At 39.9% G+C, this 25,000-nt stretch overlaps 1 protein-coding gene across 20 annotated transcripts in view; it reads right to left on the bottom strand.

Moving 5' to 3' along the window:
- The window catches only part of GTDC1 (glycosyltransferase like domain containing 1), a 185,979-nt gene that overhangs the window by 37,844 nt on the left and 123,135 nt on the right, over positions 1-25,000 (bottom strand). The window contains exon 2 of one of the 20 annotated variants that reach the window (XM_027793838.2): positions 22,011-22,086. The exons of the other annotated variants lie outside the window; for them this stretch is intronic. Within the exon in view, the coding sequence (XP_027649639.1) occupies positions 22,011-22,051 (41 nt within the window). The 5' untranslated portion in view covers positions 22,052-22,086. The remainder of the gene's footprint in view (positions 1-22,010; positions 22,087-25,000) is intronic. 20 annotated transcript variants of the gene reach the window in all.

Genomic DNA, 25,000 nt, shown 5'->3' on the forward strand with positions numbered 1-25,000 from the left:
CCCACAGCTAGGAGAACAGGACTGAGTTGTCCAACCCTTCGTAGGAGGAAAACAACCACTTCTGTGTTTTTCCACAAGTGTGAATAATGAACGCTAAGGTGGGGAAACTGAGGCAGACCTACTCACGACCTTCCTGAGGTACCACAGACAGTAGCAGATGCCACTGGCTCTCCCATCTGATGTTCACAATGCAAAAAAACCTCCACAACAGGATGCATTTGCACATTTATATCGAGGCCACTGAACTCATTTCCGTAATAGATGAAATGTATCTTTTTATGCAGATCTGCTTTTACTGTTTGATTTTAAATAGTAATGAATTACAGTCTTTGCCCAAGAAACACTCAAGTGAAGCTCCTTCATTCAACCATGACTCTTCTAAATTAACATGGAGAGGACTACATGCACGGCCACCACGGGATCCTCACTCTAAACGCCTCCCTGTACCTCAAGTTAATTTACCCAAATATTATTTACTTACATGCCTTTCAGTGTGATTATGCCTCTCCCAGATAAGTAGAGACATTTAAATTTTCCGTTTCCTTTTAATTTCCAAATGTTTACACACTACAGTCTGTTTATTGAACTGTTTACTAAAGTCAACGCTTGCTCCACTTTATTAACCTCCTCCACAGTTCTTCTGAGTTTTACTCCACCACAGCTCATTTCTGGGCTGTGCACAAACCACTCCCTTCCCTCTTTGGCAAAGCAAATATTTCCGAACACCAGAATCATTCACTTCACCCTGCAGTGGAGCACCTTTCAACAGAAACACACCCTTCTCCTTCCAAATCACTACCCAAATACACATGCACACACAACGCGAGCTTTACTGTCGTTGTGCTCTTGACTAATTGTTTTGAGGATTTTTCTCCAACCCCCTAAATCCCCTTCCCAAAGTTGGTGCACTGTGTAGCTATTCCATGTAACGTGTATCCTTTGATTTAGCTTGCCGTCCCTTGGCATATTCTTTTCACATTCATCTACACTAAGCTGCATTTTCAAGCCACTGACCAAATCACCTACAAGATCTACCTTTTTTCCACCGCTCGCCATCATTCATTGGAGCTGCTTCTGTAGATAAAACCTAAAAAAGTTCAATCACATTCAGGACCTCATCCAAACCCATTACCTACGTCACAAACAAGACAGGTTCCCAAACGAGCCTGAGTTAAACCATTCCCATCTCAGGAACTTCGCCACCCTCAGATTCTCAGAGCATAGAAATATTAATTCAGTGTGGCCGGAACTCCATACATGTATGTTATGAACAGTTAAGTTGGCTTTTTGATAGTCTAAGCTGAATTATAGACCTAAAACTGGCTGGTGGTGGCTCCTCTGAAGTACAGATACATCTCCGTGAGGATATACTTCTATATATTTATGCATGGAAAAGGGAGGAACAGGTTAAGGGATGTGCCCTAAACCACCAAATCTGTGACTGAATTGATACGACTGATTTACCAAACCAAATTTAACGAACAGATTTTGAAAAATCACTGCCATTAAAAATTGCTTGACACAGGAGAGGTCGGACTACCTAAGCAGGCTGTATCCCCCTGGCTGTCTTTAATCTCCTGGCCAAGCACCCTCTCAAGGCACCATTTCTGTTTCTGAAGAGGTTTTCTTCTTAGTTTTCAGCCCTTATAAATCTGATCCGTCACTGCAGAATTTCTAATAATATTAGATAAAACTTCACCGAACTTTCTCTGGAATAAACTATTTAATATCCTTTATTTAAGACATGTGTGGGCAATCAATTCCATGGTATTTACTTGTATTACACACACAGTATTCATCATCTTGACAATTTTTTAAAGTTTTAGAACACCATTTCACTTAACAGTTTAAAAAAAAAAAAGATTTATTTGATGGTTAACTTTGGAACAAGTTATCTGCATTAACTTCCATTGTTTTGGCATAAAGTAGTTCTGTATATTTTACTAACAACAGCGGAGACATGATAAAGGATGTAGGCAGGGAGCCATACACAGCTCTTGCTGCAACCCACAGCGTTCGTCTAACAGCATTAATTTTTTGGACTTTGATTGGAAGACGTCTCTGTGCTCAGCCACTCAGATTTTGCTAAGTACAACCATGGATAAAACCTTGTACCTGACTATAACAATCGTAACTGCGGAAAGACCATTGTAAATCATATGTAATATAAACTTGTCCATATGATTGGAATGATATAATGGATACTGTAGTCCCTAACCACTAGCTAATGTTCTTTATGACACTCAAATAAATGACCTGAAAATAAACTAATAACACCACGAAATCTTCTAAACCGGTTCATGTGCATTTCCCAAAAGCATGCTGGAGAAACACAATGTCTAGTTAGCACATTTTTGTGTTTACACTTTCTCCGGAACATTTCTGCTCCAGCTATTCTGTTTTTCCTCTTCCAGGCTCACATTAATTCTCCTTTTCTGCCACCTTCCAGGCAATCATCTCTCCATCTAGTATCTGCCCAGATCTCGATTGTTTAGTAACATCAACAGCTTGTGGGACTTCTATGTCACCAGCCACAAGTCTATAACCTGGAGATAAAACAAGTGCTCCAGTGTTTTATTTGGAGCCAGTACCTGCCCCTGCACAGCTCATCAGGTTTTTTAAGTTCTTGCCTAAATTTCAGAAGACACAACCTCTGAGAGGCTGGTTATGGAATAGCAGAGCTGGGGAAGGAGCAGACACAGGGATAAGGAAGAAATTTTTCACGAGGGCAGTGAAACACGGGAGCAGGTTGCCCAGTGAGGTGGTTGATGCCCCATCCCTGGAAACATTTAAGGCCAGGTTGGACGGGGCTCTGAGCAACCTGGTCTAGTTGGAGATGTCCCTGCTTATTGCAGGGGTTGGACTAGATGGCCTTTCAAGGTCCCTCCCCACCCAAACTATTCTATGATTCTAAAAAACAAGCTAGAGAGCCACTGCAGCAGGTAGGTAGGACTTGGCTATTGAGAAGGATGCACCAACTCTCTCAGTCTTAGTTAGGGCACACACTAGGCACATTAGAAAAATGCCACAGCATTCTATTTGTGATACGGGAGAAGGAATTTATTGTTATGATTAACTTGTGGGAGTGAAATCTTCTACACGTGAAACTTTCCAGAAAAAACTACCAGCGAAGCATACAAACATGAACACTTTCAACAGATTCCACAAGGTACTGTCCCTTATATTTAAAAAAAAAAAAACTGGAAAATGTTTTACTTGTATGCGTAACTCATATATATTTAAACACTGAAAGTTCAGAACAAATAGTGAGAGACTTAGATATCTAATTTTAGTATCACAACTTGTTTCCAAAACTTTCCAAGCTGTTAAGTCTTTTATTTATTCAGATTTTTGAGGATCTCTGATACGTTTAACAGTCAATTTTAAAACTTTATGAAGACTTCAAAAACAGTAAGCCTTGAAAATGTTCCCTTTTTGCATACTGGGTATAGATGTTTAGTTAGAAAGATGGGTTAAAAATTAAAAGTAGTAAATATATAATGAAAATCCCATATACTACAAGTCAGAGTTTTAATCTAAATATTTGCTAATTTGAATAACTTTTTTTCAAACTCCTCAATCTATGTATTATGTATTTTCTTTTCATTTATGCCATGAAACCCCACTCCAAGGAAACCCATGTATTTTTCCTTGAATCAGACATGTGCATTTTCCCCAGCTCTTTCATGTCAGCATGTTACATGGTGTGTTTTTTCACAGCGCTTTACTTGCCCTAATGAAAAATTACTTATGGGAATTGTTTTCCTTTTCAAGGCATCAAGAGTCGCATTGTGCACCATTTTATTAACAACAATAACAACAACAAAAAAAAAGATGGAAGGGCCATGATGTCACTGCTCAATGAACAGAAACCACATTAGAAAGACTAACTGGAGTGCTGGTTTAGGTTACATCGAATTATCTGGGCAAGTTCTGTACACTGTAAACTTTGAATAGGTTTGAACAGTCGCTCTTGATAAGCAAGGATAATTGTTAAGAATGAATATAAACTAAAGAAAAAAAAAGGAATCTGAATTCATAAAAACTGGCCCTTCTGTAACCGTAGTTACATTTGGAAGCAAAGTTAAAGATGGTTCTGAAAGTGAAGTGGGTTTTTACTTTTTTTGTGTGTGTGTGTTATAATGTTGCCATTAATATGTTTTAAATAACAAAGAGAGACAGTCATAATCAGATATATTGGAAACCTCCCCCAGGCCTTGGAGCTGGAGCGCACACATTTTAGAGCTGCTGTGTTTCCTTCGTCACTGCCACACCGTCACAGCGTAACTTACACTTTAACCAACTCATGGCCTGAGAATCCCCTTTGTCTGTCTTTAAACACAATCACCACTGCCTCTTTGCCAACTGTAACATCTTCAGTAGAATTGATGTGACCTGAAGCAGCTCTGGAGAGCTGTGATCCCAATACCTGGAGCCCATTTGGCTTAGAATGGTTGCAATGGACAGGCACTTCTGTCCTTCGCAATAACTAGGAAATTCCACTTTCTTACTTTCTGCTTCCTTGACTTGATCCTGTTCCCATGCTGAATTTGCTCCCACAGTTACTACAAATATATGCAAAACGATACAACCATGCACACATATGACTGGCCAAGCACTGTACAAATATCAAAGCTGTGTGGGTATCTCTGAGCTTTTTCAAAAGTCAGAATTTTGTCCACACTCTTTTCTAAGGGAAAAAGAAGGAAAAAAAAAAAAAAGGCAAGTAAGAAAGGTTATGAAAGCAATTCTTTGGAGGCCAAACTGGAATAGGCAGCAACTATGTTTTTATACTTATATATAAATTTATACACTTATATATTTAATGTTTTGGATCACCTGACAGCAGAAAACCCAATGCTTTTATATTTACCTACTTCTGGAAAGATTGCAACAAACGACAAAACTGGGAGACTAGCCTCAGTTCAGCAAATTTTTTCTCTTTTTTTTCTCTGCAACTACTGTCACATTTTGCTCTACAGCAAAAAAGAGTTGCTGAGTGTGCTCAGGTGTCCTGAAGCTGTGCTACAGTTCAAACCGAAAAGCTCAAAAGAAGATTCCTAATATTTAGGGAATTTGATATTAGGGTTTACTGAAGTTGTCACATACTTTTGGGGATCTAATTTCACTTTCTGATCTTTAGCAATAGTTGTAATTCATTCAGAAGAAGGAAGAGATTACTTGTCAGCAGTAATCTCTAACACAGATAATGCCATATAAATATTAGGGGCTTATAAGCATGGACAAGGATTAGGAGCAAAGAGAGAGAACAAAAAGAAAACTGAACTGAGCCAAGATTAAGCACTGGGAAGGGCATGACAAAAGAAAATTAAAGATCTGGGACTCAGCTTGTCTTCCCATGGTAGAATACACATTTTCCTGAGTAGAATAAGTAGGGTTTACACCGATTTCCCTGTTTACAAACTACAAGATACAGAAGTATGAAATATTATTTGAGGCGTGACTGTTACCTTCTCTCAACTACTCTCTTCCCTGACATGGAGCAATACAGACTAGACTCTGGGAATTCCGGAGGCTGGACAATCTCTGGTCCAACCTTGTGCTCGAAGCCCATCCAGTTGGACCAGGTTGCTCAGAGCCTCATCCAGTCCAGTTTTAACCATCATCAAAGGCCAAGGATAGAGATTTCACACTCAGACACTAAGTGTGTGAGAGGTGCTGCAGCTAGCAGCTTGCAGGAAGGTCTACAAAGGGAAAAACACCACAGGAAAGAGCTGAAGCTGACAGCAGCAGCAGGACATCTTCCTTCCTAATACTCATCTCCTGGCCAAAGAGAGAGAAGAACTGGTATGTAATCCATACCAAAAGATGCACCAGGAAAGGGATATCATGAGATCTGACTTCTTTCCGACAAACCAGTCAAAACACTGCTGTTTTAGCAACAAATTAGCTGAATGCAACAACCTTTGTCACTCCAGCAGTGTGCCTGATCAGCCCACAGGATCCAGAGATGCTCTGGGAGAAGAGAGGCTGCATCCAGCTCAACTGCAGGTGGTTGGTTTTGACTCAAGTGGTAACTTGGTCGGTTGGAGCTGGGAAGGAAGATGAGACAAGGCAGGAGAGGAGAGGTGTCAGCAGTACAGAGTAGAAGAGAAACAAGATAATTCTCAGATTCCTCAAACCTTAACTTCCACCTGTTTTCCCAAATAATCTCTGAGCAAAATCCCTCAATATCTAGTATCCATATCTGACATTGCCACAAATACCCACTTTTACTTAGCATTTACACTTTTCCTCCCGATCTAGTTTCACTCTGATTCAACACTCCGATTAGTTTATTCTTCACGATGACGTATCTGTACCTCAATCTAAGAAGGATAGTCAACCTGACCTCCACCTTCCCCTTCAGTATTACATTGGAGCTTCTAACACTAAGATCACCGCTCAAGATGCGCTGTAAAGTCTGCATCCTAGATAACCAGGATTTTAACTAAAGCATTCTACAACCATTACTCCCCAAAATACATAACAAGATACTACCTTCCAAAACACAAGCCCACAGTGAAACTACCAAAAAAGGACCAAAGGCCGGTAAAACTACTCCAAAACAAATCTATGCCCGAAAGTCTAAGCTTTCCTGGTTTGGGGTCCTCCATGCTGCTGCTGCTGTTGGACATCATTCCAGCCCTAAGCACGTCTAGCCTAATCAATTACTTGTGGAATTATCCCATTTTGTTACATATTTATTCCTGACAAATGACTTCAACAATATCTTAGGTGCTCTAGGTTAGCAAAAAAAAAAAACAACCAAAAAACAAACAACAAAAACCCAACGCAAAACAGATAGTGATTATTTGATTATTCTGCATTTTGCTAGCAGAGGGGAGACTCTGGACCCACTTAAGTCAAAGGCAAAGCTCCCTTCCACTTCAGGTGAGACTGAGTTTGACCCTAAATATATTATTTCTGAATTTACACCTTCCAATTCCCTGAAATCTTTTAACACTGTATGCAAGAATCTGTGCAGTTATAATTTCTAAGAACATCATTCTCAACAAATGAAATGGTGATAATTTAAAAACTCCTCAGTAAGATGGTAATGAACTACAATACATATTTTATAACACAGATGAAAATAACTTATGCATTATTTTGCACAAGATATGAAAACATGAATTAATTGATAGTTTAGGAAAAATAAAAGTAATTTTCTCTATAATTAAACATCATGACTGTGTAGAGCTGCTGCACCAACACTGCAAGGTAACAGACACAGTTTTGGAGCCCTAAGAGTCCCCTTGATAACAACTGCCAGAAATTTAGAAATTGTTGACTTCAGTTCTGCTTCTGCAGAAGTTCAAAAGAATGAATTACACTATGGGGAAAAAAGTTAGGCTTCTGAGAACTGCAAGTTTTTTAAGAATCCTAAAGGATTGGTCCTGTTTATTAGTGCTTACTTAAACAGAAAAAAACCTGCTCAGCTCTCCAGTGCTTATTTAGAAAATGCAAATTTCATATACAGCTCCAGACAATACAGTATCCCTTCTTGCTCAACAGAATTGGAAATGGGTGTTTGAAAACTGATACCACTCGTTAAATCGTCTTTTTTTTTCTTTTTTTTTTTTTTTTTTAAATTAAAACTAATACCAGGATCCTGTAACATATAATTTCCTGTTTTGTGGAAATACTTCTAATCAGGATATATGGAATGGATGTCCCCTTTAAACAGGCTGTTTTGCAACATACGCAATGCAGAAGGGAGTGCTATCATAACACTTCAATAGTTAAGTGACTTTATGAGAAAAATACTTCCAAATGTTTCCTAAAACCTTCCAAACCGCACCAAAGAACATTATCGTAATATTATGTTTCCCTATGGCCTCCAATATTTAAACTTGCTATTCTCGAAATGATACTTAGATGAAAAATATAAGTTTATGTAATGTATAAATTGTTCCTAGAAGAAAAGCTGCCTTTAGAATTACTCTGTATAGATGTCAGATATTTTACATTTTCAATAGCCTTTCTGTATTAATTGAACAAATAGTATGCTAGTGCTTTGGGCTGCACGTGAACAGCCTGTATTTTAAAACTGAACAGTCACTGTGTGATCTTATTCATAGCAAATACTGAAAACAATAACTGTCCTAACCGATTACATATCAAGTTACCCTTAATAGATATCCATATTTCTTGCACGGTATACATAATCCATATAAACTGTGTACCATATATCAATACCATATTCCAGCGAATCCACCATCAAAGAGTTCGTTTATAGTAGGTTTTCATTTGACTTGGGGTTGTAATGTTCTGTGCAAGCATAAGCTAACCATTTCAGTGATTTTGCCAGCCAGCTGCTTTTTGGCAGATTATTGGCAGTACATATTGGCAACAAACTAGTGCAACTAAGCCCTTCTTATAACTTACAGGTAAATAATGATTTTAATAAATTTATGTAAAATGTTCCACTTGCTCACATCTGGTTTTGATAAGTCACTCGACCACGCAAATCCAAACTTCTGTGCGTTTCTCAGGAAAACACATATTTCACCTGCGTTATTTAACACTTTCTCAGGTACCCCAAGAAATAAAGAAACAACGAAGTCTACCTCCACTTGAAGGCTTAACTGAAGAAACTTTTACCTGACAAAGCTAGAGAAATTAATTGAAAATATTAATTGGAGGCACACAAAAATCTAAAACACGTTTTGTCATCAGTATAACACTCAAATAAGAAAAACACAGGGCGGCTGCAGAGCTAGCACAGCCACAGTCAGAGCAGATGTCCGGTCAACTGCCGCGGGCGCTGAGGACCGCGGGGTAATGCCAAGACCTGACCTCCATTTGACAATGTGTTACGGTACCAGATTTATCTGCACTTTTTTTGCACTACAACTGAAGTTTACCTGGGTACGCATCTGTGTCTCACCTAAGCGGTGTGTTTTAGAGGCAACTCTTGAATTTTAATGCCAACTTTGCTAGCGGGTCAGTGCCTCGTTGTTCAAACGCTAAAAGCCTCTCTCCATCTCTAGAACAAGAACGGCAGCATCTCTCTGCCCTAGAAAGATCATCTTTTTGTGAGAAGGCTCTAAAAATGTTATTACTACTAGTAGCAGTGTCGTTACAGAGGGGGGAAAAAAGGAAACCCCAAACCCCTGGACTCCCTTTCTCTGCTATAAATCAGTATGACAGAAGACCACTGATCATCTGCCTTTCAGCATCCACATACCAGAAGGCTCCTCGGAGAGGCTGCACCTCCAAATCACGTAAAACACATGTGGTGCATTGCTGAGCTACCTATGATATTAAAGACTGACACCGAGAAAAGAAATATTCATCTTTCTGCTGGAAAAAGGAGAAAACAGCGTCAATAAAACCAGCACTGTTACCCTTATGTGCTGAGTTACCAGCTTGGTGACATATATCTACAGGATGGACAACAGGAGGGATGGTGCCTACCTGGTAAGGAGATACAGGCTTGTGAACACCTTGAGCTGTCACCTGCTCTGCAGCAGGACATGGCCATCCCGAACATTACTGCAGTAACTATATTTAAAAAAATATAAAATAGTAAGATCAGAAACCTCAGAGATGCAAAGAGCTTGACCGTGACTGCTCAGCCCAATGCCTTGTTTCTACAGCTCCATTGTTCATATAGATACACCTGCCGTGACCATGAAGAGCAGTACTCCCAGTATGGTACTTTGAGATTTCTGATGAAATAGGTTAAAAAAGTGAAAGAAAGACCAGCACATGAGAATTTAAAGGCAAACGGAAAAAACCCAAAGCATTTAATGACACCAAGGAGAAGCTTCTTCAGCATCTCCCTCCTCCTATGGCCAAGCCACCACTTCTCAGGACACCAGCTCCCCAACCTGCCATGCCCTACCTGGTGACAACCACTGCCAGGTGCCCCAGTGCTCCTCACGCCTTTCACCCCAGTGCTGGGAGTAACACCGTCAGCCCATTCCATGCGGAACCGTAACGAAGGGAGGCAATGTACTTTAAAAGGTTTTACATAGCCAATGCCCATGGCTGTTCCTCTGGGGGATACATCTCAACGTTCTATCAAATAATTTCTTTAAACGCAGCCTATAATGAAGAGGGAACAATTATTAAGCATCAGATTTTATTTGTGTCCAATTCAGCCTAGAATTTGCTTGCTGGTTTCAAGCATTTATTCTTTATGGAGTCAGCAGTTAAGGATTTTGTAAGGCTTGGCAACATGGTTAAAACCCTGTGAATTCTTGTTGAGATCTATTGGACGTGCTGGTAAAACTCGCTGTTGCTATTGCAGACTTGCTTTTAATTTGATCTGTTTCAAGGATTCGGTATCCTTCCAGCATGTTAGAAACCTAAGGGCATATATTTGTATTGTTTAAAGGCAGGAAATTCTGTGAACTGAAATGAGAACATATCCCTTTTGCCTTTATGGACTTTTGTTATTTTCTCTTCCTTTTGGGGTTTTGGAAACAGAACCAGTGAAAGCTGAAAGTTTGAACAATAGCAAATTACTTTCAAGGAAAAAAAAAAGTAAAATACTGAGCATACTTTTGTAACTTTATTCATACTTATTCATACACTTTATGTAAATTGGACTTATCAAGGCACCAGAAAACACTATTTGCAGCAGGGCCTGGGACTGCAACAGGATCATACTGTTTTTGTCATAAAAGACATGGACTTTGCTGGTTTACTTTATTATTATTCCTTTACTACCTTGTATTAGCTTGTACCCCACTGACTTCGCGACAAAGCCAATTCGTTTCATGCTAACCACAGAACTAGGGCAATCGCATTTTTATTGTAAGGAGAAAAACTATCAATTTTTATCACTCTTTCACTTGAACTCCTTGTCCAAAGAGTCCTACACCCCTCCTTTAATTGATGCAAAAGGTAGGTCTGAATTCTGGGATACAACACAAGAACCGGTGAAAGATGAGCAGGGACACATATTCCACTAAGGTTAAGAGCTGGACAGATAGCGCCTTTTAGACTACGAGAGCAGTAAACTTTCTTACTAGCAGCAGTAAACTAGTTCTTACTAGCTAGTTCTGTGCTAACTAGCAGGAGGAGTGGAGGTAGAGCGGCTGCATTAGCACGGAGACCTGATCTCAGCAGCAGGCATCAATCCCAGTGCAGTACTGCACAAGTATGTCCACACCATTTTTGGTGCTCCAACTAGCTTGGTATCTTTAATACCGTATAATAATAAAATTTTTATATATATATAATGTATAATGAATTATACTGTACTGTTTTATAAGAATAGGGTTATAGGTGATAGCCACGGTTATGGCTTTCTGGAATACTGCTGCATGGCAGGACTACAGAGATTCAACTAGGTCTGCAGCAGAACTTGCTGGAAGATAGCTCACATGCAGCAACCCCAACTGCAGCCATTTCAGCAAGAGCCTAAACACTTACCCAGCACTTACCCCGCGGTGTTCCTTGCATACGGCATACAACAAGCTGACCATTCCTAGCTAATAAGCTTGATAGCTAAATATAGATTTCAGTGGGATGCAAAGCTTGAGGGAGATACATTCGACACCCAGGATTGTGCGTGGCCACTGGACCTCTCCTCACTAGTGTTTCTTCACACTCGCTAATCCCTCTTCCTGGACAGCAGCAACGATGACACTGGTGAACTTTGGGTTATTTGCTTTCATTTGGCGCCGTGCTTCATGCCCATCCCAGCTACTCTTGGAGGTTATGACAACTGAAGCAGGGATCACAATGAGACACTATCAATCATCGTAACAAACACAGCTGAGCTCTTTCCGTGCAGTCAGAGACTTTGGTGGAGAAGAATCTTAATAAGAGATTTGAAAGGGCATGAAGAAGCGGCTTTACTTTAAGTACTCACAATAATGACTTCCAAAGAAACACTCCTGACCACCAACCCTGGGGAATAAAGAGCTGAAAGATGCTCATGTTCCCCTGTGGATTATCTGTCTTGTGGATCTCTACATAAAAGCAAAGGGGATCCGTAACTACCAGCTGTCATACTTCTACGGTCTTTCCTGCAGAGGTGGGCAATGAAGAAACAGGCTTGGCTCCCACCCAGACATCACGCGGTACATCACCTTCCTGATGGAAAAACCAGGGATCCAAAACCTAGCACCTATGATAACCACAATTACCCCAGCTATTTTCAGGGGCACTTAACCATATATTCTCTCTCATTGAGTACACTAATTTAACAGTTTTGCCCCAGTGGTCAAAGAACAATTAATGTTGTATCTGCAAATGTAGCAGCACACAAATGTTTACATCATGTATTCAACATGTGCAACTGACCATAAGCCACCAGTTTACAGGTCCTGCATACCTTGTTCTTAGTTCTTCCGAGAAACGCAAAGACTCTTAGGGAAAAATTACAACCAAGTTCATGAACTACACAAAAAAATGGCTGTGACACCATTTATTAAAAGTAATGATAAAGTAGAAGGTCCAACTAAAAGGAGCAGATGCACTGTTTGCTAAGTTGTAGCTGCAGACAGAATTTTTTGTGCCGACATCAAAAGAACAAGGTGTTCATATAAATGGCATTTTATTTTGATCCTATTATTCTATATGAGCTCAAGGAGAGATCAAAAGAAAAAGTACCCAGGTTCCACTATTAACACTTAACATAGCTCCAGTCAGAAAATCCTTTCCAGATTGCTAGTGCAATTTAAAGCCCAGCACATTTTTGTTGTACTGTTGGGTAATATACCTGAAGGCACGGTTTTGATTCCTTGCCCACCTTCTCCATTGTGGAAAACTGTTTCTGATCTATAGAATTTCTGTTATTTCCATTTGTACGACAGTAACCCCCAGACACCCTAGCTTCGGGGACTATGCTGGTACGGGAGGTACCCGCTGTCCCAGGGAGGCTGCTCTCCATCAGAAACTCAGTATCAGAGTCAAGCAGTAAAGTCTGGTTCAGCCCCTGCCAACAGCAGTTCCACTGGAAGCGAAGCCCACCAGCTCCAGCTCAGTCTGTAAACAAACCTAATGGGCCTTTAAAACATGTAAAGGTTCCCCCTGATAGCTGGCAAGAATAAACGTGCTTTCATATGTTGTATTGCTTATTATGACATTATCCAGGACTACTACTATTAATTAATGGTTCTATTGCCTCTCTTAGAACCCAGCGATGCTGCATAAAGAAAAAATAATAATAGATTGTATTTCTTACAAAGCCAAAGTACGCTTCCAAATTTTAATATTCATGTTTTCTTTGAATGTAAGCTTCTTATTGATGATTCAGTAATTTAGGGCAGAGACTGCAGAATTTCAGTTCCAGTGAATTTCTTTGACTTTGATTTCTAAGACTGCTAATAAACAGGTACAGCTTATCAGACCATCTTTAGAAAAATCAGCAATCTAGCATTCATAAGGAGAGGGGAAAAAAAAGAAAAGAAAAGAAAAAAAAAGAGTGCTTATGTCCTTCTTCCCTGCCTTGCCTCCCCCTACCCACTTGCTATTAAAGCATTTGTGTTAAAAAGTTGTTCCAAAGTTTACTGTAAATGCCAAAATGTGGGCACTGATCCCACATGAGCTGGCTCAGCTATGGCCCACCATCTTGAACATATTCATTTTATCAAACCACATTCCAGGAGGGCTTTTTGGGGGTTTGTTTTAGGGTTGAGGAATTTTTTTTTATTATTTTTTTTTTTTACTTAACTTTTCTCTAATAATAGTAGATTGTACATACATGAGATGGCAAGTCGTGACTCTGGGAGCTCGCACAGTCAATGCTAAATGCATGCAGGTGAGCTGTGGCTTAGAATGAGCATTACAATTATGAGTTAAATGACACAAAACATCTCATGCACAGTCAGAATATGTTCATGTTACACACAGCAGCCAGCTGGCTATAAATCCAAGAAGTAAGCTGGAAAGCTTTAGAGTTTAAATGGATGAATACAGATATAAATGGAAGAACAGTGGTTTGTTGCCATATGAATGGCTTTTAACTGAAAAGAGTGGATTGCTTTTATGAGGGTTTTCCGAAAGAGTAACATTGTTGAGATGAAAAAAGAATAAGTATGAGGATTGGGACATTCCATATATTTATATTTTCTGTTTTGTTTTGAGACAGTGAAGTCTGATTCAGCGTGTCTGAACAATTACAATATGGCTTTACATACAGGTGTTCCTAGTGAACAGGGACACAAGTTCTTTAATAATACCTCTGCAGCTGATGATCCATAAACAGGATTGCTCTATTAATTTATTTCAGATTCAAATTATCACAAGCTGAGCTGTAAGAAGCCATGAACCATTTTTCCTGCCATATTTCCAGCTTTAAGTAAGGCATGCTAGAGCCTTCTCTACTCTCAATATATGAATCACTGAACCTATGGCAAACGATCCCACCGGCGCACAAAATCACCAGACTGCTAAACCAACGCCTTCCTCGCAGGCACAAAGGAGGAGAGAAGCATTTCTAAGACTTTCATTCTCTGTTTATTAAATGATGAGGACTAGCAGAACCTTCTAGAATACAGACCAAAGATACAGGTTTTCATGAACAGATGAATCTGAATAACTCTTCCTGGAAGTTTTCCAACAGGTTTTCACAAACGGATGAACCTGAATAGCTTTCTAGAAGTCTAATGTCCCCACTTGAAAATTTGGGGTTCTTACCAAGACAAACACTTGCCCTTTCTCCACTCCACTCAGGCAGATGTAATTCCCTCTTGAACTCAAAGTCATAGCTTAGATTCTTACCAACTCCAATATGAGCTAAACTTTAAAAGATATAAAGGAACTACACATTCATAAACTATGTTTATATTCATTTATGTTATATATATTATATATTTATACATATATAAAATAATGTTTACAAAACTTTTTTGATGTTTAAAAAGCGGCTGTAAGCTCACGGTTTTGATGTGCTTGCTGTTGACAGAATCAGATGGAAACTGTAGGAAGACTGATAACGAGTTTGCTCCCCAAAACCTTTCTCCTGTGTCTCTGAACTGGCTGAATGAGAACCAAGAGGGAAAAGAACAAAGATTTGCTGTTCTTTACAGTCACGCAACGAAAGTGTAGGTTAAGTACAGGAAGTATTTGCAGATTTCAGATATTTTGTGGACCTTTGTTGCTTTTCCTTGCATTCAGATCTAATCTCAGCCCCAGCACAGAGCCGGACTTTCATGTTCTGCCGTCCTTCGCTGATAGAAAACTCAACCCACTGTGCCACTTCAGCCAAAGTAGACTCAAGACACAAAATATAACTTCAGCTTTTCATAGGCATTTATTCATGCCAATGCATTAAGGAAAAAATGTTTCACCAAGACGACGAGGCTTAAAATTATACTGCTGAATATGTTAATAAAAATATTTAATGTATACTCATAGTAGAATGTAACCTACAGACTAGAAAGATATAGTTATAACTTTTAGAAGTCTGGATAGACAATTTGATGTTCCACATCAAATATATCACAAGCAAGTGATCTTTAAGCCCCATGGGTATAAAAACACCGAGAGGTGGTTCTTTTTAATACCAAATATGCATATACCTCCAACTCACTCCAGTTACCATCAACAACTACTAGAACATTTTTAGATGGTCCTTCAAACAGAAGGCTAGTATTCTCACTACAATTTTGAACAAGCAATAAATTGTGTCTGGTACGTTAGCTTCAATCAAGCATCAATTTTGGATTATTTGCCTGAAGTCAGAATTCTTAAAATAAGCCAGTTTTTTATAGAACCAATTTCTGGGGAAAAAAAAATCCCATTCACATTTTGAGTGTAATCAGCTATTCTGATATTACTGGCTCTGAGTTGGAAGTAAGGTACGTAGCCATACAGATAAAGGAGGGCTGTATGTAACTCAAGAGGTGTTCCACCAGTACGCACGTGAACAAGCATAAACACCCCAACATTGTTTTAATTTCATTATGCTGCTGTATCACCTTTGGTTCTCAGAAACCTTCTTGTATTAACAGCAGCATTTCATTTTGCACATCTTTTCCTACTGTCTCTATGACCCAGGACCCTTTTTACCCCTTTCCTCTCCAGTATTTCCTTACTGCAAGATGGCATTGCATCCTGGTTACATTACAGGTTCACACTTTATTATGAATATTTATTATATTTATTATATATGCCTACAGAAAGGGTGCTGCATTGGCCATGTGAAGTGCTGAGTGCTTTCCTATCACAGTGGCTAAAAATGGGTTTAGGCGTCTTGCAGGAGAAGGGCTCGTAGCACGATGGGCAACTCAAATACCAAATTTGTCAATCAGCAATATTTGGCATTGAAAATAGTTCTGAATATGAATAGGAAAATATCTGGCTGTCAGATATTCATATGCCAGAACACTGTTAGGGAAATTTCCAGCTTTCACAAGAGCATTCAGCTAATTCTTGATGGATCACCTGTATCTTTGGGTGCTTTCTGGAAGCACATTCCTCCTTTTCCTTTCTTGTCCTTTGTGAAGAACACAGGAGATGCAACTCTTGCCAGAATGTCAGAAAAATATTAACCTCTAAGAACTTGGATTTCAGTAAACAGTGAGATCACTGGAAATCTTAGCTTCTGCATATGAATTAGAGGAGAATAATGGGACTGAGCAAAAAGTCACAGACTATGTTCATCAATATGTGCCTTTTATGTAAACTAGATTGTTAACTGAAAACCAGTTTTCAGAGTCTCTTAAGAAGCAATCACCCTAAAATTAACCTAAGTGCTGTTGGGTTTTTTTTGTGGTGGTGTTTTTGGTTGGGTTTTTTTGTTTGTTTGTTTGTTTGTTTTTAACAACAGGGGATGTGCTTCTTTGGACATTCTGAAAATTGCTTGGAGCAGAGTCTGCAGCAGCCAAAGGCTTTGGGGTCCATGTCTCAGAGGCTCTGCTGTGGCAGGATGGGACCGGCAAGGTGAGTGAGCGCCGGTGGCTCTGCTCGCCCTGCCACCAGACAGCAAGTGCCACGTGTGGGTCTTGGGATTGTGTCACTGAACGAGTGGGACCAGACGTGCACCAGTAGCAAAGGGACCTGGATAAAGGGTGGGAAGACATCAGGACAAGGGCTGCTGTGGGGACTTGAGATGAGGGCAAATGACAGCCTACAGGACCTACGGATGAAGAGGAGACTTGGCATTAACATGACCTAACTTAAGCAGGACCGTGTGACGGCATTGCACAGGGTCATACAAGGCAGCAGGACCCACCACAGCTGGGCTCTGCTCACTACCCACTGCATCAGGTCACAGACTCCAACAGAATTTCAGCTCCCTTTCTCAACTGATCATCACCATGCCCTTAGCTTTCAATTTTCAACCATTTCTTTTCCCATTTACCTACACTTGCCCTGTTATTTCTACTAAAGCTACCCCCATGAGGTACGTGGAGCAAAGTCTTCATGAACAATTTTAGTTTTCTTCTATACGGCTCTCCTTAAAATATTCCTTCACTCACTCGTTCAGCACCTAGCAGTGACTCATTAAAAAAATAAATCTCCTAATAGTAACACAGTGATAGATATCAAAGGTGGAAATTGGCAATTATTTTGTACTCAAACGGCCTGAAAACACCTTCAAACAGCATACAGAGGAAAGGTCTGTATTTGTCTACAGATGTATTTCCTTAACGTTTTTTAATCAATTTATTTCAGCAAGAATGACTAATTTAAATTTTTCAGGGTCTTCAAGGACCTCATTTTATTAATTTTTATAAAAGGCAAAAAAGTAGATATAAATGTTTAAAAGGCAGCCAGGAATATGTGCAGGAGTTTTTGTGCAAACAGTGCAATTAAATTCAAAATACCAAACACTCAAACTACTGCTGACATTTGGTCTGAGTGGCTTTTGAATTCGCACCTATGAAGAATAAAAAATAAAATAAACTCCCACTGGTTCTGAAGGAGACTGATTATATCCTTTGCAATATTTTACCACAGAGCAGGTATTCGCTCTTTCTACCAGACCTGACAGCCATTCAAATGCACTGGTTTTGCTGCACACTAAAGTGGAAATATGATCTCTACTTGGAAACTCCTCTCAAAAATATTTTCGTCTGTCAATTCTCAGTAACTGCATTCAATAACAAGCGTGACTATTGAACTTTTAAAGTATCAATGTTCAGTCATCTTCCCGAGTTTACATATTGCAGCTGCAGGGAATAAAAATGCTGAAAGACTGTGATCTCTCCCCATAGTTTAGATGCTTATCGTAACCTTTTTTGATATTTAATTGGCACTGCTTTCTTCTCCTTCATTTCCAAACGGATGAATCACAGACTTGGTCTTCCAGGAACCAACCACTTTAGCTATTCTCTGCACTTCCCTCAGCTCTTCCTCAGCCGCAGCCAGCCCTTTGCTTGACCCCACCTTTCATAAACGTTCAACGGGAGAGCCTCCGCTAAAATGCGTATTAAGCCTTCTGAGAAAGGAAGGACTAACCAACACCTAAAACCTAGAATTATGACAGCAAGCGTGCCGGACCATCCCACAGCCGCTGCGGCTTGTTTGCAGGCTGGAGTAAAGAAGAGTCACCGTTGAAGGAGGTCGGACTTCTTCACTTTCTTATTCAATAATAATGCAATGCTCAGTCAGGTGCTCTGTTCAGAGTTACACACAGGATGCTAACCACAGACTAGCAAAACTAGAGGGGTCTAGAGACAGGGTACTCTTGACTATAATTATCTGCTGATCTTCAGTTACGACTTGCAGAAAACTAGCTTGGCAATGCAACAGCTCGCTAAAAGAGAAACAACTCATCAGCTGGTTATTGCGCCCCAACTGCTTGGACTTTCCCCCCAACTCTTCTGCTGTGCTCCCAGATCACCTCCCACCTTCGACATATGGACACAAGAAGTCTCACAAGTGCTGAGGTCAGTTTGACCACTCCTGTTCATTTAGGTTACATACGTATGTTTAACTACCTTCTTACAAAGTATCTCACTGTACTGCTGGACCCACATTTCTATCAACTGCATTGATTACAGGCAACGCCAAGCTAAACTTGTTCTCAGACGTGATTTTATGAAAGAAATAATGCATCTTATAAAGCATTTAAGCCTGTAAGATCTTGTTACTTGTATTAAGTAAATTCCAGGGACACATCTGAATTCTGTGAGCCTTTGAGGTCCCGCAAAACCTAACAGCAGAGCCATGAATCTCCTCCATGAGCCTACCCTGAACATCCAACCAGATGACCAGCAGTGCTTAGTTTTGTTACACACGCATCAGATGGTCATGGGCAGTGAATTTTAGTGAATAACATTTTGAGGAAAACCAATATAGTTTTTGCATTAGAAGCAGAAAAAAGGAGGCTGAGGAAAACACCCACCTCTCAGAAGACACTAAGCACCCTTACAGAGAAAAGCAAAGAGTAGAAAGGTCAGTAGACAAATTCTACTGTCACTCAAGCAGAAATACAGGAAGGTGTTTCATTTGATCTCAGATGCTGACTGAGGGTCACATCAGGACACAGAAGGAAGCAACAGATGACTGAGATGGCTATTTCAAAAGGTCTGCAGTTCTCTGATGCTAAATTTATACTCAGATGCTTAGAGTGAAAAGTGTAACAACTAACTTTCTGTGTTACCATCATCGGGGGGGAAAAAGCTACGAACAAATGGAAATCTAGCGTCTGGGAGTCAACATGGATCTAGAATTTTCTGAATCAGCCACATGAGTGAAAAGGGCTGAAGTATACCCAAGATAAACGCAGATGATTCTCAAAACAGAGAAAACCACCTTGGAATCTTTTCCTGAAATTACTGTACCCCATTCTTCCAGCAGCACTGGCCCACAAACCATGGCTGGGCCCCATGATCTTCAAGGGCTCTTCCAATCTAAATGATTCTACGAGTCACCCACCAACCCGAGACTGGAGCCCTTCCAGAATACACACGTGTAAGGGACCACATAAGGTTCAAAAAAGGCATTCTAACAAACTGTCTAGGAGAATGCCCCACCCTCTCAAATGATACCCTAGTCATACACACCATTCACTGCTTCCAGGTAAGAGCACTGCACTACAAACCATCTTGGCGTAAAAAACCCCTGCTAAACACCCACAGTGCAAACAATTTGCAAACAACTGTCCCCCCCAAAGGCACTAAATATCACTGCCACACCGCTTCTGTGCTCCTGCTCCCCCCATCCACAACGTGCTTATCACCATCCATCACTCACAGACTCTGGCTCTCCGTGGACTGGCCTTAGCTACTGGAAGCAACTGTTCTCAACACCAGTATCCTTCAGAAAGAGCAGAACCGTTCACTTCAGCAGCTCAGACTTTTTTAAATAGGCGCACACATACACATATACACACACACCTGTCAGTGTGTGTGTGTGTACCTACCTATATATACACACACACAAATAGGTATATGGGAGATTTTCTGAGAAGGAAACTATGGAATAATTTCCGGTAGCTATGAACAACTTCCAAACTTAACATTTTGAGCTCCTAATGCAAAATTTGTCTATTTAACCACTTTTTTAAGAATTTTTTTTTTAATTGATTTATCTATTTTTTTGCACATTAAGGTCATTAAAAAAACCCAGCTACTCCACTGATCTTGGTCAGATCTTCATGGGGATCGTAGCTACACAGAATCAACCACCAAGAAAAGGTTTACGCTCTCCTTTCTGCAGTTATTCAAGAGCAGAAAATAACAGGGCAGTGACTCCTAAGCTTTTGAGCTCGGTTCTGTCACAAACGGCAGAAGTAATGCCCGGCTGTGTCCCTTTCTGAAGGGGCTTTGGTGCCATCGTTGAGGACTAATGGCCTAATGGCCAGGAGGGATGCAGGAAGCCTCCCAGTCCCAGCTGGTCCTCCCTATCTACCAGCAACTGCTGTTTTCAGCAGTCCCTCAACTCCTCTGCCCTGAACAGTCAGTTATTTTGCCCTGTTGCCAAGAGCAGTGGTACCTGATCTACTTCTGTGGCTTCCTGACTTTACTGTAGCACAACCAACAGCAACGATAATAAAAAAAAAACCTCTCCAGAGCAACACGTTACAAAAATCCAGGCTCTTCTAAAAAAAAAGTTTCTTCTAGGTATCGTGTTTGCAAAGAGTAATAGGAAATGCTATTTTTAAAATTCTGGGAATGCAGTCCTTAACTCAAAATAGTTCCAGAGTTATTTGCCATTAGTTATCCGTTACAATTCAGAACCTGTGCCTCACTTGGAAATTTAGTATGTTTACTCTGGGTTTTATAGTATACTAAACGGTTTAATTACTTTTTACAGAAAGTAATACAGAATTATTTGTAGATTCAGTAATAGAGCCAGTAAGCCAACGATCTTCCATTTCTGAAGTTCCCTAGTTATCCTGAAATAATAAAAATACATCAAGACAGCAGCGAGAAAGCAAGTGGACAGCTCTCCACAGCATCTCCACAATAAACAGCAGAACCGCGATACTTCACCAGAATGTTCAAAACCTAAATTGAATGGCAGCATGATTGCAGTGGTTCCAGTTATGTTAATTAGGCTGAATTCATGGTTCATTGATGCTGCAATTATGCTGCAAAGAAATGCTGCAAGCATGCTATCTCATCCTCTTGCAGCCTGCTGAGTATGCTGCCATTATTCTTCTTGTGGCAAAAAGACTTTCTAAAGAGACAGTATGTAGGAGTCACATTTATACGTACACCACACGGTTGGCGAAGACGCAATTAGACGATCGCATTTTGATACTTTCTTCTTTTTCAGGTTTAATAGGGAAAACAGCTTTCTGAGTTCATCGGCCATTTTTTAAGCATGCTTTACTTTGCCAATTTGCATACTAAGCATATAAATTAGAAGCCTTATTAGCCCTGTTTCAACTGCAGGGTAAGTAAAGGAGGTGAAGAGTTTTGCCCGAAGTTACATCCCTCTTCAGTGGAAAGAGAACCTGCATAGCTCCCACCTTCTCTTAATGACATCTCCCGATTGCCCATTGTGGGTAGGACACACATGCAACCCAAAATGCAAAACCTGCTGCTGTGAAAGACGGGTTAAATGAGTGGCAGGGTGGTTTTCAGTTCCCCATCACCCAGGGCTTCAGCTTAGGTCTGAGGAGGAAGGGGTCCGCAGTGACTCACACAGCCGCACAGAGGTTCTGCTGGGTTCTTAGGAGCTTCATGTCTCAGATCTTCAGAAGATGACAATCATGTCCAACTAAACCAAACAAATAATGACTCTGTGATACAAGAAAGCAAGAAAAACATCAACGATTAATTAAACTGATGACTAAATCTACTCTTTAACCAAAAGCCTATTTAAATCTATATGCCTGCAGTGGAAAAACTTTACTATTTTATTTGCATTTACCATAGTAAGTAACTTCAGTGTTCAAGTTACTCTTGATAATTAAAAATACATTAAAGATACCTACAGATGTCCACACACGATGAACATTAGAGTTAAATTTGTATATTTATATCAATTTTGAAATTAAGATATATATATTTTGAAATAAACTAGAATATTGCTGTATCTAGTCCAAGCAAATTGCTCAATTAAGTACTGCTTCCGATGTCAGATTTCTAACACTGACTGCTTCCTTATTCTCCAAGAACTTTTTGGTAAGTGAAAAGCCATTGTTGCCTGTTCCTTAGCAATAACAGGTAAAGAGATACCCAAGGAAAGAATAAACAAACCAAGTGAGGACTAAAGCAGAATACTACAACTTATGTCCACCAGTCCATAATATTTACAAGCGACAGGGGTTTCAATGAGGCATTCTGTGAAATAAAGGGAGGCAAGGGGGCACTACACTCTCAAACAACTGAGAGAAGACACATGAGTTGAGTATGTTGGCCTGTGATGAGCAGGAAATACTTTAATACGGTAGCAGCTCTTTCTCTAAATGTGCAAGGTGTACTTGCCCTTACACAGAAGTCTTCAAAGCTTTCCAGTTTTTCCAGGGTTGAGGAGGCAGGGACAGGGGAAGATGATTTTTCAAGCAAGCAGCCAGTCTGGTTTCTTTTAAGAAAGGATCTACTTTTAAAACCAGCCTCTTCAGAAAATGCATTTTCCAATGCTTTTATTCTCAAAGAAACATTATGTGGAATCAGGTGTCTAAACAGAAGCTAGGTCAATGCATACCTCCAAAGAGCTAAGTATCCTTTAGAGCATAATTTCCAGGTTCACAATTGACTTAAGCGCTTAGAAGTTCAAGTCTCATTAAAAACCAATGGTGCTTAAGCACTTGATTTTCTTTTTTTTTTTTTAAATTTAAGCAGATCTTGAAAAAAATTTGATACCAGCCACTTCAAAGCTGGCTCTCCGAACTCTGGGATGATTGAGTTTCCATAATACAATTACTGTTGTAATGGAGCTGGATTGAAAGCTAGGTTCAGCTTTCAAACAATCTCCCCAAAATAGTTGCAGATGATGTGCATTTTGGCTTTCTGATCCTCAGGTGACACAAGTATGAATGGTATTAGCCAGATATGCATTAGAAAGGGAAGGCAATACTCTAACTAGAAATAACCATCTTTTCCACAGATGAATGGACATCCATAACAATTTAATCTAACGAGACATCTAGCTTACATGCCCATTTAAAAAATGATAATGGCAGTTGTCTGGCAGGTTTATTCCTCAATGCTCCATTCAATGACTATTCCAGTTCTTTTGCTTTTTTTTACCCCCACTAATATTATCGCAGGTCTTTTTCCAGATTAAATGTACCAGCAGTTCTCACCCAAGCCAGAGCTTCAATTAATACCCAATTTGAGTCTTAACACAAGGAACTCATTCATTGACTGAGCTTTGGATGTGACTTTTATAATGAGTTTCGTAATGCTCCTAAGACGAGGAGCCTAAACCAGTTTGACACTGTCATCAGTCACTACATAAACAGAAATCTCAAAGCACATCAGGAATAACAGAAATACTTAACGGGTACTAAATAATATTGGTTTGAGAAATAATTTGTACTTTATGTAAGAGCATGACAACAAAAATTCTTTTCTGATATACAATGAGCCTCATGGTTCTGGCTTGCAACCTACTCTGCCTACTTAAGCTGGAGCTTAAATACAACACTGACAATGATGTCAAGGCTGCCAGACAGGGATGCACGTGTTCCAAAAGTTTTATTACTCTCACTTGAAAGCACTACCACGGATAGGAGGAAAACTAAATATTAAATACACCATTAAGGGGAAAATTATTTCAAATCAATGAAGCATGACAAGACACAAGTATACTGTTTCTCAATTTCTTTTTTCCTAATGTACACTGAGAAGGCAGTAAGGTAGTAAATGGCCAAGGCTCAAATACAGGACATAAACCAGATGAAACTAGAAACGGCGTTAAGTCTTAAGAACAAGCTCAAAACTGTGAAGAAAATTAGCAGAGTTGACAGTTTGAACTCATTACTGGCTTCACACCAACCTTTTCTCTTCTTGAAAGTAGGTAAAGCTGGTATACTGTTAAATTCTACTAATTTTACAGACTTTAAATACTTCTTTTAAAGCGATGCTTGCCAAATCCACTCCCAAACCAAAATCGACATTATTTTTCTCTTGTACGCAAAGCAGTAAAATAATACTGTAAAACATAAACTGGATATTTTATTTATAACAAAAAGATGGTCTAATGCCTACTGAATGCTTGCTGCTCACCAACTGAAAGGTTACCAAACATAAAACCAGTTTTACTGATTCATTAGGTAGGCAAAACGCACTTGGACAACCCAGGGTAACAACCCACCCTTACCGGTGCTCTTTAAGCGTTGGGAGAAAGCATGAACTGGTCCACGAAGAGGCAGCCCAGTTCCTAGAGCCTTTCTCACTGCCAACACGTGCTACAATTGCATTAAGTTTAGTTGGACAAAGCGTTCAGTCCAGCAGGCATTATCGGTCAGACTCTGAGCATCCCGCGACTTCAGCACAGCCATCCTGATGGCACATCCTCACCGACACGACTCGTTCTCCCTTGCCAACACCACGAACGATCCCTCCCTTACCTGCAATCATTTATTGTAAAGCCTTTAAAATGCCCCGTGCTCCACCATCTAGACCGAAGGAAGATAGTCAATGGAGGTGATTACATCTTAAAACAACAGATCATCCATTACTGA

Source organism: Falco peregrinus, chromosome 8 (genome assembly GCF_023634155.1).
Source record: "Falco peregrinus isolate bFalPer1 chromosome 8, bFalPer1.pri, whole genome shotgun sequence".
NCBI classification, from domain to species: domain Eukaryota; kingdom Metazoa; phylum Chordata; class Aves; order Falconiformes; family Falconidae; genus Falco; species Falco peregrinus.